The following is a 13,619-nucleotide window of genomic DNA, read 5'->3' on the forward strand; positions in this document are numbered from 1 at the left end:
CAAGTATCAGTCTATTACACTGCCAACTTATTAGAACAATATTCCAGAAGCTTTTCCTATAGTTATTAAGCTAGTGTAGAGCACTAGCCTCACCTGAACTCCTCAAGAAATGTACACATATGTGAATACACAGAACCCTAAAGAGAATTTACTTTGGAAGAGATGTCCATAGACAACCTTTCTTCACAGCCATTTGGTAAAATTAGCTGCTTTTGAAGCTGCTGTAGTCTTCAATGATATAAATTAAGACCGGATTGTCATTCTTGCAAAGTTTGGATATGGACCTGGATTCTTTGCACAAAACACAGTAGGCCTACAGAAATTCAGCAACATCTTTGTCATGAAAGCAATATGATAGGCCTACTATTCTGAACATGGCACAATAACAAAGAAGAGGAGAGGCAACAAGAGATTTGCAGAGGATCATGAGGGAGAGAAACAGTGTAAGGAACTCCAATACTTTTATCATTTTCACAATATTCAGAGCATATGTGCATTTTTCTTTCTTTCAAAATTATTTACAGGATTGTAATGAAACTTGACACATTATTTCTACATTAGGTAATGTAAATTTTGACTGGAAGCATTTCTTGATATGTCTATTATTTTGGTAGGTGGGATCTCACCAAGTGGTATGGAAAAAAAAAGCTGTTAACCTCCATCTAATAAACACCTCAAAATATCATTTGAAAAGACAGTAATTATGCTCCAAGATCCAGCATCATTAAAACAAATAAGCATAAATGGTATTAGTCTTATATTTGAAGTACAATGAGCCACTGTTGTGAGGCTTTTGTTGGAACTTTCACCCCGTCAAGAATTCTGGCTGTAGTGCTCTATGAATGGCATCACATATAATAGGAACAAATCCACTGATGTATTGTGAGCAATCCTAAATCTGTATGAGTCACCAATGTCCAGAAACCTGTAGGCCTAAATAAATATATTTCCACTGTTCATTGTAGCACCTTCAAATTATGAATTCAAATTGATGTAGGCTACATAACCGTTTTCAGTCCTTTTTTATCAATACTTTATTAGAATCCTACAGAATGCAAAGAAATGTACCTGCCACTAATCCTTTATTTGATATATTTTGCCACGGACATACAGTAGTTCTTTCGGAGGTGAACATCACTTCTGACTTTAAACCTAAAAAAAATCGTTGTGAATATTGAATTTAACGATAGTGTCAGCCTTTCCTCAGAACTTATACCTTTCCTGTAATTTGTTTGCCTGATATTTATTAGTGACTACATTTTTTCCTCTAATTGCTTATACCGTAATTATTGATGAACATTCGGTACTAGTTCCTGAATTTTTCTTCGTCATTCCACAACGAAGGCACACTTTGGTGGAATTCTCCATGGCCCTTTACCTTGTCCACTGCGATCGTCTGGTTCTTTCCTTTCTCCTAATATATTCATAGGTTAGAATCATATTTCCACCCGAATTATCGCTTTCACAACACATTCTTTTTCTCTCGTGAATATGAATACGTCTGTAGCCTGTACGGTACTGGGCGGGAATATCAGCTGTTTCCGTGCAGTCGATCCCTCTCGATCGATGAGCAGTGTGACAAGGTAAATTAATTTAGTCGTTAGTACTGGATGCCAGTTGGTCGCTCTTGATCGTTCGATGCCCTGTGTGACAGCGGGCTTACTGTTAGGTCGAAACTAGTCCCTGAACATATATGTAATTTAAAACATTGTACAATTTGTATTGAAAAGATGGACCTGAATAATATATTATTTAAATACTATTGTAATCACAGTTCAGTATGGACCTATTATAATCGAATTTATTTCTTTTAATTACATGGCCAACCAGGCAAAACGTGAAGCCTATTTGTACTTAGGTTTAAAAGTTAAAATAGCCAAATTGGGCAAAGATATGTGGTTTCTTAAACAATGTATAATTCTCAAAGGTAACCTTCTCCTCACATTGCTAAGACCCAAATTAGAATGAATAAGATTTGTCTAAGGGAAGAAATTAAATTCCTCTACAAGAAACAATCTTTCTTAAATCATAGATTGTATGAGACTCACCTCGTAGCTGCAAATTTACTTTCAAGTGCTCAATCAAATTTTTTTCAATCTCTAGTTGATAATAGACCTTTCACTTTATTAGCTAAGAAACAAAAAAAAACCTAGACAAGAAACTTTGTACAGTCAAGAATTCCGAACGTCGCAACAACCTCTTTAATGATTTTAATGATAATAGAAATTTCACTTGCGGAACGATTCATTTTCTTCCACCGATTATTAATTTATCCAATGTTCCTTCGAATAATGAGGAAAATTCAATTCTAGCCAAAGGTCCTAATCTTAATGTACTTGATACCACTACCACCATGGTATTAGAATCTGAACTAGCCAAGGTGATGTAAGGTTCGAAGTAAAATGAAAAGTTATTAGCATTTTTAACTCAAATAATAACAGCAACCCCACCTACTCTAATATCAATAAAGAATCAGTCACCGAACAGAAATAATACGCGCTCTTACAAAGAAGATTTCTGATAATCTTATTGTCACAAAAGCTGACAAGGGCAGTACAACGGTTATAATGGAAAGAAATGAATACATAGGTAAGACTAAAGAATTATTTTCTGACAGTTCGTTTACTGCAGTTAAAAAGGACCCTACTCAAAAAATTCAACGCCTACTTAAGCAAACCTTTAACTGATCCAGAAAAATCAAAGTTAACTAGTATGAATCCAAGCCTTCCCACTGCTAAAGCCCAGCGTCCCCATTCGCCTGATCAACAATTACCAACCAAGCCCTTTATATAAGACATCTTCAATGAATTCAAAAGTTTCCAAGAAGATATCATTTTTATCCAGAAAATCTGTTAAAAATACTACAGAACTGGTGGAGAATCTAAATAAGTTTAATATACGACCTAATAATTACCTTAACTCATTTGCAATTGTAAATATGTACCCTAGTATTCAAATCTCTAAATTATTCCCTATCATAGAAAGTAATTTAAGTAAATTCAACCAACTAAGTACTTTAGAAATACAGGATTTTATGTCTGTCCTGAAATTAGTTTTAAATAATAACTATTTCACTTTCGATGGTATCATCTATCAGCAAGAAGGTTTGGCCATGGGATCGCCGTCCTCAGCTAGCTTAGCTGAAATTTATTTAGATTTTTCAGAACATACTAACATTGATAACAATAATAACTTCAACTATATTCCTTTTTGGACTAGGTAGTAATCTTAGGTGAGAGCACAACAGATGCTGCCACCACTCTTTTTAGACTCAACAATATTGATACACACATAAAATTTACACTTGAATTTGAAAATGAAGAAAGAATACATTCTTTAGACTTCACCATCATTAGACAACCAAACTCCTTAAAATACAATATTTTCAGAAAACCTACCCAAACAGCTTCTACTGTTCGTCAAGATCCTTCACATCCCCAAATCGATAAACGATTGGCATATAATAGTGATCTTAAAAAAGAATTGAATAATATTCGTATGATTGCTAAACTTAATGGATACAATAGTAATTTCATTGAAAGTATTATCAATACATACATACATCGCCCTTTAACCACACTTAAAAAAAACCCTAAAGTTACTTTATTTCCTACCTTCAATTTCAATGAAAATATTTATAAAGTCACTAAGGTTTTTTAAAAACATGATGTTAAAATAGCATTTTAAACCTTCAATATAAAGGCAACCATCTTTCACAACTCAACCTCTATTAATAAGACTGGTTGCTTTTCAAAATCAGGAGTATATAGGATAAAATGCAACAGCTGTAATTTTACTTATGTTGGACAGACAGGAAGGAGCTTCAACATAAGATACTTGGAACATGTCAATGCCCTGAAATACAAAAACTTTTCTGCAGTGGGACAACACACATAAACAATTACAATCATAAGTTTACTGACATTAAGCATGATATGGAAATCCTCAAAATTATGAATAAAGGACCACTCCTTAACATAGCAGAGAACTGCTTTATACATTTGGACCAATATTTTAATCCAAATGACAATCTTAATGACATTTCCGAAAAAACTAATATTCTATTTGACCTGGTCATTCACTTTTTCAGAATTAATAAATCAAATAGTCAAGGTCTGAATTTTCATTCTATTTACAGTACTTTAATTAGACAATCTTCTGTATTATCGTATCTCCCAGCCCCGCCTTGATAATCTCCTCCCTCCCCCTCTTTCCTTTCCACTTCCCTTCCTCTCTCCTCTCTTTCTGCCCACACCTCCTTCACAAGACTTTGTTTGAACCTCACCCACTCCACTCCTCATTCACGCTTCATTTCCAGCTCGCTCAGCTTGTTACAACGTGAAGTAATTCCCATTTGACATATTTCATTTATGTATATTTTCCCCCTAACTTATCTCTTTCTGTCTTAGCTGTCATTTATTCAATGTCAACTGTACGGTCCGCATTGAACTGCGAACTCCAACCATCTTTATTTACTATTATGTATTAGCCTCCATGCACTAAAATTTTCATACTTCATGGTTCTAAAAACAGAAGAGACTTTCTAACATCATGCTCGCATCCATGCGTACTGAATTTATGAACATCTTAGGAACTTCGGTTCAGTTGATCTTTGAATGGAAAGCAGCATCTTTTATAAGCCAGCCTATATTGATATCTTCGACCAGCAATTTAAGGATCTCCTCCTTGAACAACTTTTTGTAATGTTGTATGGCGCACTGGACTTTTTATGAATCTCTATCATAGAGCCCGTTTTTTAACGTAGTGTAGCGCATCTCTCTAATTCTTATCTTAATATCTTACATGGTATGTACATTTTTAAGACCTTTGTGTCTTTACATTGTTTAATTTCTTTGATACATTTGTGTTTGATTTGCTTTAGGCTGATGATGACTTACTGTTAGATCGAAACTAGTCCCTGAACATATATGTAATTTAAAACATTGTACAATTTGTATTGAATAGGTGGACGTGAATTACTATTGTAATCACAGTTCCGTACAGACCTATCATAATGAAATTTCTTTTAATTAAAGATTCCATGGACCATTTACGGACGATAGGTCAGAGGTGCCACGCGGCGCGGCTCGCACGATGTCACAGAGGTTAGAAATTCAACATGGTGCATCTTGGACGATGTCACAGCGGGCTATGCAAGACTGCCAACATAGTTTCAACACCAGGCTAGTGAAAGATTATTGGTCTGGTTGGTTAGGTCCGGTTTGTAACAAGACACTTGGGCAGGGGACATCAATAGGCCTCTTGCATCCCACACACTTCGCAAGGTACGACGCAATTAATAACCCTCTGACTAATTAAAACATACCCGGCGCACGCCCTGACTATTTTAAACTCTGTGATTTTCTCATTTTCAACAAAGGTGGCAGCCCTAGCTAGTTAATAGAAGCACGGAAAATGATGGCAAATTTGAGTTTTACAGTGCCTCCATTTTAATTCTTGTAAATAAAAATACTTCTAGGGGTCGGTTAGTGGGTCGAGGAGAAGCGTTGGTGCAGGAGGCTTGGAGTGAAGTTACGCCTGAATAACTTGTGCACAGCACTCCAGCCTACAAGATCCTTGCAACTGGAATCGCTCGTACATTCTCAGGTTGCTGCTATTATATGCTAGAGTATTGCGCTGTCTCTTTAAATTAAAAACATCTTTTGCATATCTTTTTCTTACGTTCGATTGATCCATCCGGGAAAATTGTGGCTGAGGACAAATGGTTTTTGAAGATCAATGCAATAAAACGATAGTTGAGGGAACAATAGATTTGGAGAAATTTAATATTGGTTTGTATGGAACATTTTTGGCACCAAATAAATTGAACAATGAATAGAGGAAAACTACATTTCCGGGAATGATGCATCGAGGTTCTACTTGACAGTGATACTGATCTTTTTGCAAACTGTATGTGCTAGTTTGTTGTTCTTCCAAATAGGAGATGAGACATTGTTGTAATTGTCTTTTCAGATTGGATATCATGCCTCGCAGCATCACCTTGGCTACTGACCCAATCAAACACATCAATCTAATGCCAGCTTATGGTAAGCACATAAAGTTCAAAGAGGTCTGGGATGAATCAGGGACTTTTTTCTTTCAAGTATTGCTGATTTGTGTGTGTTCTCGTTCAGTAATAATTGACATCAAATATCTGTGAAGTACATTGATGTGATGTTTCGGCTTTTGTCTGGAGAGTTTCGAGACTGAGGCTGTTATGATAATGTCCTCGGTGTATCCGTCAGTGGCGACATCCTGGCATTATTATTATTATTATTATTATTATTATTATTATTATTATTATTATTATTATTATTATTATTATTATTATTATTATTATTATTGTTTCGCATAGCCCAGCTAAGGAGCACGACATTCAACTATTACATTTTGGAATGGACTTTGATGTTTGCCCAGTAGTTGCGCATCCTCAGGCTGTGTTGCTTCTTCCTCTCCTTTGTCCAAAGGGCGCCAGTCTTCTTCATTGCTAGTCTGTCCTGGAACTCCTTATGTTTAAGTATTTCCTGAGTGTTGTCCGATCCTTTAAGTATCCTTCTGTTATTCCCAGTTCCTGTGGATCTTTATCCACTTCCATCAACCATGGTGACTTGGTCTTCCTCTTTTGCAAGTAGCTGAGAATCCGGTTGGTCAGCCTGGTCGGATGCATCCTATAGATGTGCCCATAGAATGCTAGGCGCCTGTTCCTTCCTACATTCGTTATTCTTTCACAGTGCTTGTAGAGCTCTTGGTTAGGCTGTCTTCTATAACTGTCACCTTCCTTGACTGGCCCCAGAATCTTCCTCATTATCTTTCTTTCCCAGATTTCAAGTTTTTCCACGAGTCCCTTCCTGTTGAATGTTAAACATTCTGAAGCATATGAGGCTTGAGGGCGGATGACTGTCTGGTAGTGCTTCATATTAGTATTACGAGAGAGACACTTTTTATTATAGGTATTCTTCGTCCGTTGGTAGGCCATTTCAAGCCTGTTAACTCGAGTTGACAAAGCTGTTCCTTCGGTGAGATTAGATTCCAACCATTCTCCCAAGTACCTGTTCTCTCCCTGTACCTGATCTCTTCCTTTTCCAGATGCAACGTACAAGGAGATTCACCGATGTTCATGATGAATTGTGTTTCTTCAAGAGATACATGTAGCCCAACCTTTGCTGCTTGTTGTCTCAGAACATTTAGTTGTTTCACTGAAGTTTCTATTGAATTAGATATAATGGCCAGGTCATCGGCAAACGCCAGACAGTCAACATTCAGCTCGTTGCGCTTATGTCCGAGATAAATGCCACTTGGAATCTCCTTTCTAGTTAATTCCTTTTGCCACTCTCTTATTACCTTTTCCAGGGCACAGTTAAAGAGGAGAGGGGACAGACCATCTCCCTGTCTCACTCCTGATTTAATTTCAAAACTTTCTGATATGGTTCCTCTGACCTTTACTCGTGACCTGGTGTTGCTTAAAGTCTGTTTGATTAGGTTGTGGGTCTTCTCATCTAGTCCTAGTTCCTGCAAAATCTTCAAAAGAGTAGGTCTGTCTACTGAGTCATACGCCTTTGTAAAGTCAACGAAAATGACGTATTTCTTTCCGGCTATTTTTGCTTGATGTAATACTGATTGAAGATTGAGTATCTGTTCTGTACAACAGCATCCTTTTCTAAATCCTGCCTAGTACTCTCCTAATTGTGGGTCTAGTTGAGGTTCGGCTCTATTTAATAAGGCTTTAGAGAAAATTTGGTATGTGACAGGTACCAAAGAGATTCCTTGATAATTATTGATGTCAGTCAAGTCTCCTTTCTTGTGCAAGGGATCAATCAATGCAGTGGTCCAGTCACTAGGTAATGTTTCGGTCTCCCAGATGTTTTGTAGAATTTCTGTCAACTAGCTTGTCTCCAGCCTGCTTCCAAAGTTCGACTACTATTGAATCTTCTCCAGATGCTTGGTTGTTTTTCAGAGACTGGATAATTTGTATTACTTCTTCTTTGGATGGTGGTTGCGAGTTTGGTTGCTTGATGTTGTCTTGGTAAGTAAAATAGGTATCAGGTGATTCACAATTAAGGAGATCCTCGAAGTGCTTGGCGAGAAGGTGGCAATTGTCAGTCATTATAGGCTATCTTCCCACCTGGTCCACGGAAATGGAGACTGGGTGGACTGTAGTGACTAAGGTTCCATTTAAAGCCTCTGTAAAAGTTTCTGGTGTTCCTCTTGAAGTCATCATCCAACTGTGTCAATTGGTCTTTTGTGAATTGCCGTTTCACTTGTCTGATGATATTGGCAGTTATCTTCTGTTGCTCTAAGAACTTCACTGTGTTGTCTTGTCTTCTGTGAGTTCCACTTTAACCAGGCCATTTGCCTCTGCATTGCCGCTTCTTCACATCTAGCTGTCCACCAGGCATGTTTCTTCTGTTTTAGTAATGGCACAGTCTCTGTTGCTACTTTACCTAGATTTTCTCTCAATTCATCCCAGTCTCTGCCTTCTATTCGTTCCATTTTCTCTGTAAACTGTTTGCAAGTTGCAAGTTTTTCTAAATCAAACTTAGTAAGTTTAACTGACTTGGTTCTTTTAGTGTTCCTGGGTAGAAATTTCAGCTTTATTTTGGAGAGGTAGTGGTCGGAGTCCAAATTTACTCCTCTTAACACTCTTACATTCTGGATCTCTCTATGAGCTTTCCTTGCAATGACAACATGATCTATCTGAATTTCTTCTAAGAGGTTGTAGGGTGATGTCCATGTCTTCTGTTTCTTTGGTAGTCTCTTAAAGGCCATTGACTTCATTACCAGGTTGAAGGCTTTGCAGAGTCCCACTAGACGCTCCCCATTTCTATTTGTTCGTAAGTGAGTCCCACAATGTCTCTAAATTTGCGCTCTTTCCCTAACTGTGCGTTGAAGTTCCTGAGTAAAATGATTGTATGACGCTCTGGGACTTTGCTGATGATGTCCACTACTTCTACCCAGAATTTGTCGGTACTTTCAGGGTTACGTTTATTGTCCTCATTGATAGGTGCGTGAACATTTACTGCAGTGTATATCTTGTTTGTGCACCGGAAGGTTAGAAGGGACACTCGACTATTGGGCGAGTCCACTATCTTATGGCTTACAATGAACCCAGTCCCCAGGTGTGGCACATTCTTCATTCTCCTGCGCCCTACGGTACCCCTGCGAATCAAAGACATGCTCATCTGTATACCTGGTTTCCTCTATTGCTGTGAGTAGTATCTTGTGGTGAGTCAAAGTGTCAGTTAAATGCTTCAGTTTGCCTAGCTTAATTAGTGAGTTGATGTTCAATGTGGCAAAATAGTTCTGTTCCTTATATCGGATCTTATCCTCAAAGCATGTTGGTGTGGGCTCCTCAGAATCCGAAGGCCTACTAACACCGCCTAAGGTGGAGGTGGATTTGATACCACCTGGGGTAGTTTCTTCAGTGAGTTTGTCCTCCATGCTTTAGTTGAAAATTGTCTTAGGAGACCAGAGGTTAAACCCCTTGATCGAGTTACTACCGAGGTTGTGAGCTCCGAGGTTTATGTAGGATTTTCTCCCTTAGACTTGTTGCCTTCCCAGGCTTACAACGGAGACCAATCTTCCCCACAGTGGTTCTTCCGCCTTCCTTGCCGTTGAATGATGTAAACCATCTTCATCCGCCTCAGAAGCTGTTGACCGTTTTTCTCTTAAGTTTATTATTGTATTATCGCAGACCAGCAAGATGGCTCCCAGCAGTAGGCAAAGATCTGTTGCCTTAGAAACATCTCAGTGGAAGAGTGGAGTTATATATCTAGTTGGTAGTATCTATGGAGACCAAGAAAATTTAGCGAGTGGGTGCAGCGACCAAAATACACTCTTAGTAATTTATCTGTGGAGCAATTGTAGCAAAATCCAGCATGGAGGCACTTAGGGCAATAAAATGAAATAAAATTATGCCCTAAAATCAATTAAAACAAGCTCTAGACTCTTAAGACAACATGTTCACACAACCACCATACCAATTAAATGTTCAAATACTCCCTGATACCCACTAACACTACACAGAACACGAGAAAAGATGTTAAGATCGCGAAGCTCCACTACACATGATCTCTTCCAGTGAACTTCTACTACTATTATTATTATTATTATTATTATTATTATTATTATTATTATTATTATTATTATTATTATTATTATTATTATTATTATTATTTCATGAAGATCCTTCAAGCCAATATACACAGGAGTCTAACTGCCAATGATCTATTGACGCAGATGATCTATGAGATAGGAGCAGACATCTTGATTCTCAGCGAACAATATCAAGACAGAGATCAACCAGGCTGGTTTTCAGACAATCTAGGGACAGCTGCGATATGGGTTCCAGACCTTGGAAAATACTCAGTTACAAATCAAGGATGCGGAGATGGGTTCGTCTGGATCCAAGTTGAGAAGGTAATTTTTGTCAGCTGTTATTTTACCCCGAACGAGGCTATTTCTGACTTCCAGACAAAACTAGATGGGCTTGAAGATACTCTGCAAGAGATGAACACTAACCTACTTGTTGCTGGTGATTTTAATGCTCAAGCAGTTGAATGGAACATGCCTCAAACAGATTCTAGAGGGCGGCGTACAATGGAGATGGTCGCGAGATTGGGATTAATGGTTATCAACGTTGGTAATGTGACAACCTTTCGGCGACCAGGGTGTCAGGGAACTATAGCAGATGTAACCTTTGCTTCTGAAGACATTGCGTCTAGGATAACTGAATGGCAAGTAATTGAAGTATATACTGGAAGTGATCATCAGTATATCACTTTTCGTGTACTTCAAGAGACTCCGAATCTAAGGATCACCACGCCCAAGCCAGAAAGATGGAACATAGCCACTATGGATAGAGAAAAATTTCATGAAGTAATACAGAATGGAATGGATTGTATGACGGATACATGTCATGGAAGCAAAAGAAGCATTATTGCTAATAAATGCGTAGAACACACCATGAGACTCCTTCAGCAAGCATGCGACGCATCAGTGACCAGAATCAAACAACGGAGAGGCAAGCGTCCAGCATATTGGTGGAATGAAGAAATTGCTGAGTTGAGGAAACAATGCCTGCGACTCAGACGAAGGACACAAAGAGCACGACATAACGATGAAGCTCTCTCAGTAGAGTACAAGACTATGAAGAAAAGACTGCGAAATACAATTAAAAAGAGTAAAGCCGACAAGTGGTGGGAAATGTCTAAGGAAGTGGATGAAAATCCATGGGGATTAGGGTATAAAATTGTCATGAAGAAATTCGGGATGCTACCAAGCCCTATCACGGATCCACGCACCATGGAAGAAATAGTACACACACTATTCCCTGATAATGCAGAGAGGATTGATGATGAGGCCGAGAAAGAACTAGACAATGTACCACCTTTTACAACTGAAGAATTGATAACAGCAATTAATTCCCTTAGAAATAAGAAAGCCCCTGGACCACATGGTATTCCAGCAGAAGTACTAAAGGTGGCAGTCGAATTATGTCCTCAACTACTGTTGAGAATGTATAATCATTGTTTGAAAGCAGGAATTTTTAGCTTTCGTTGGAAGATAGCTAGATTGGTTCTGATCAGTAAAGGGAAAACTGGGGGTTACAGACCTCTATGTATGCTGGACACTGCCGGGAAAGGTTTAGAGAAGCTCCTACAACCGAGAATACTAGCAGCAGTCCGATTAGCTGGCGACCTATCCGAACAACAACATGGATTTCGCAGAGGTCATTCAACGCTAGATGCTGTGAAGGAAGTGGTGAAGACAGCAGAACGAGCTCAAACGGGTAATCATTATTCTAGGAAACTGACGCTTCTTGTGACTCTAATGGATGTTAAAAATGCCTTCATTCGGCAAGATGGAGTGATATTTAGGAAGCTCTAGAAGAAACTTTCAAGCTACCAGAATATCTCATGTATATACTGCGAGACTATTTGAAAGACCGTACATTGTTATACGACACGGAAGACGGTCAGAGAAGAAAACGGCTCACAGCTGGTGCAGCGCAAGGCTCAATTCTCGGACCACACCTTTGGAACATCATGTATGATGATTTGTTACGGCTGGAGATGCCAGAAGATGTAAAACTTGTGGGTTATGCTGATGATGTGGCTGCTGTGATAGTAACCCGTAACCTAGAGCTGGCTCAATTTAAATTGAATCAGGTGATGCGACGTGTCAAAGAATGGATGATAAATCACAAGTTAGAACTCGCAGATCACAAAACGGAAATTGTCCTCCTGACGAGGAAAAGGATTAATACTGTTGTACCAATGCAGATCGGAGAGATAGCCATCGAAACAACTAGGAGCACAAAATATCTTGGTGTAACGCCTGATACTAAGCTTACATATTGGGACCACATCCAACGGATAACAGATAAGGCAGCGAAAACCATGACTGCACTGAGTAGACTCATGGGAAATATCAAGGGACCGATATCTAGTAAAAGGCGGCTTCTCATGTCGATTGTTCAATCGATACTGCTATACGGTTTGGAAATTTGGGCTGAATCGTTAAAAATTGTGAAATATCGGACAAGAATTGCGGCTGTACAACGGAGAGCAGCTTTACGAATTGCTTGCGCATATCGCACAGTATCAGAACCTGCGATTCTAGTAGTAGCAGCAGTAGCTCCCATTGACTTGTTGGCCTTCGAAAGACAAGAAATTTGGCTCACACAAGAAGAGCTAGGCTCATAGTCGCAGAATGCAACGATGGCAAACAAGATGGGAAGATGAATCTAGAGGGAAATGGATGAAAAGACTGATACCTTCTCTGGGCGTATGGGTTGCCCGAAATCATGGTGAAGTGAACTACTATCTCACACAGTCCTTGACAGGTCATGGATACTTCCGAAAATTTCTTCATAGGCTAGGGCTAGCAACTAGTCCGGCGTGCATATACTGCGGTGATATCGATGACGTATCACATACTTTCTTTGTGTGTGTTCATTGGCTGCCACAAAGAAGATGCTTAGAAGTTATGCACGGAGAATTGATGCCAGAAGGGATCGTGTCAGTAATGCTACGAAGTTGAGAATCTTGGGACCAGGTGGCAGTCTACGTAGAAAATATTCTGTGTCAGAAGAAGAAGGACCTGGACGATTACGACAGACAGTAAAGCAGAAGAAGGAAGATGAAGCACAAGATGCATTAAGCACGACATCCGCCCTGAAGTAATGCGAGAGCGTCGTGGGAAAAGGGAGTGTGGTTTTTAGTGGGTAAGAATCTCCACACACTTGTTGAGTGTGGACTCACAAGCGTCTTATGAAAGATTTTCCACTCTCCCTCGCAAAAAAAAAAAAAAAAAAAATTATTATTATTATTATTATTATTATTATCTTGAGTATGCACAGATAATCCAGTCTTAGTGTTGAATATTAATTTTTCTCTGTACATTACAAACGTCCACTGTCATTATACAAGTCCATATACGACAACTTTTTGACATGGTGCTTTGCATCAAGATTTTGAAGACACACCTCGATCTCATCACGCCACTGTGGTCTGAGTTGTGTGTGTGCTTCCAATTGCTAACAGATATGCTGCACCACCAAGCTTACGTTTACCATTCTGAAATTCTAAGTAGAAGACTGATTTTGGTAGTTTGGCATC

The 13,619-nt window shown here is 38.8% G+C and overlaps 1 protein-coding gene across 3 annotated transcripts in view; it reads left to right on the forward strand.

Moving 5' to 3' along the window:
- The window catches only part of mRpL4 (mitochondrial ribosomal protein L4), a 261,863-nt gene that overhangs the window by 203,681 nt on the left and 44,563 nt on the right, over positions 1–13,619 (forward strand). For 2 of the 3 annotated variants that reach the window (XM_067153850.2, XM_067153852.2), the window contains exon 6: positions 5,974–6,047. The exons of the other annotated variant lie outside the window; for it this stretch is intronic. In XM_067153850.2, the coding sequence (XP_067009951.2) occupies positions 5,974–6,047 (74 nt within the window). The remainder of the gene's footprint in view (positions 1–5,973; positions 6,048–13,619) is intronic. 3 annotated transcript variants of the gene reach the window in all.

This window comes from Anabrus simplex, chromosome 9, assembly GCF_040414725.1.
Source record: "Anabrus simplex isolate iqAnaSimp1 chromosome 9, ASM4041472v1, whole genome shotgun sequence".
NCBI classification, from domain to species: Eukaryota; Metazoa; Arthropoda; class Insecta; order Orthoptera; family Tettigoniidae; genus Anabrus; species Anabrus simplex.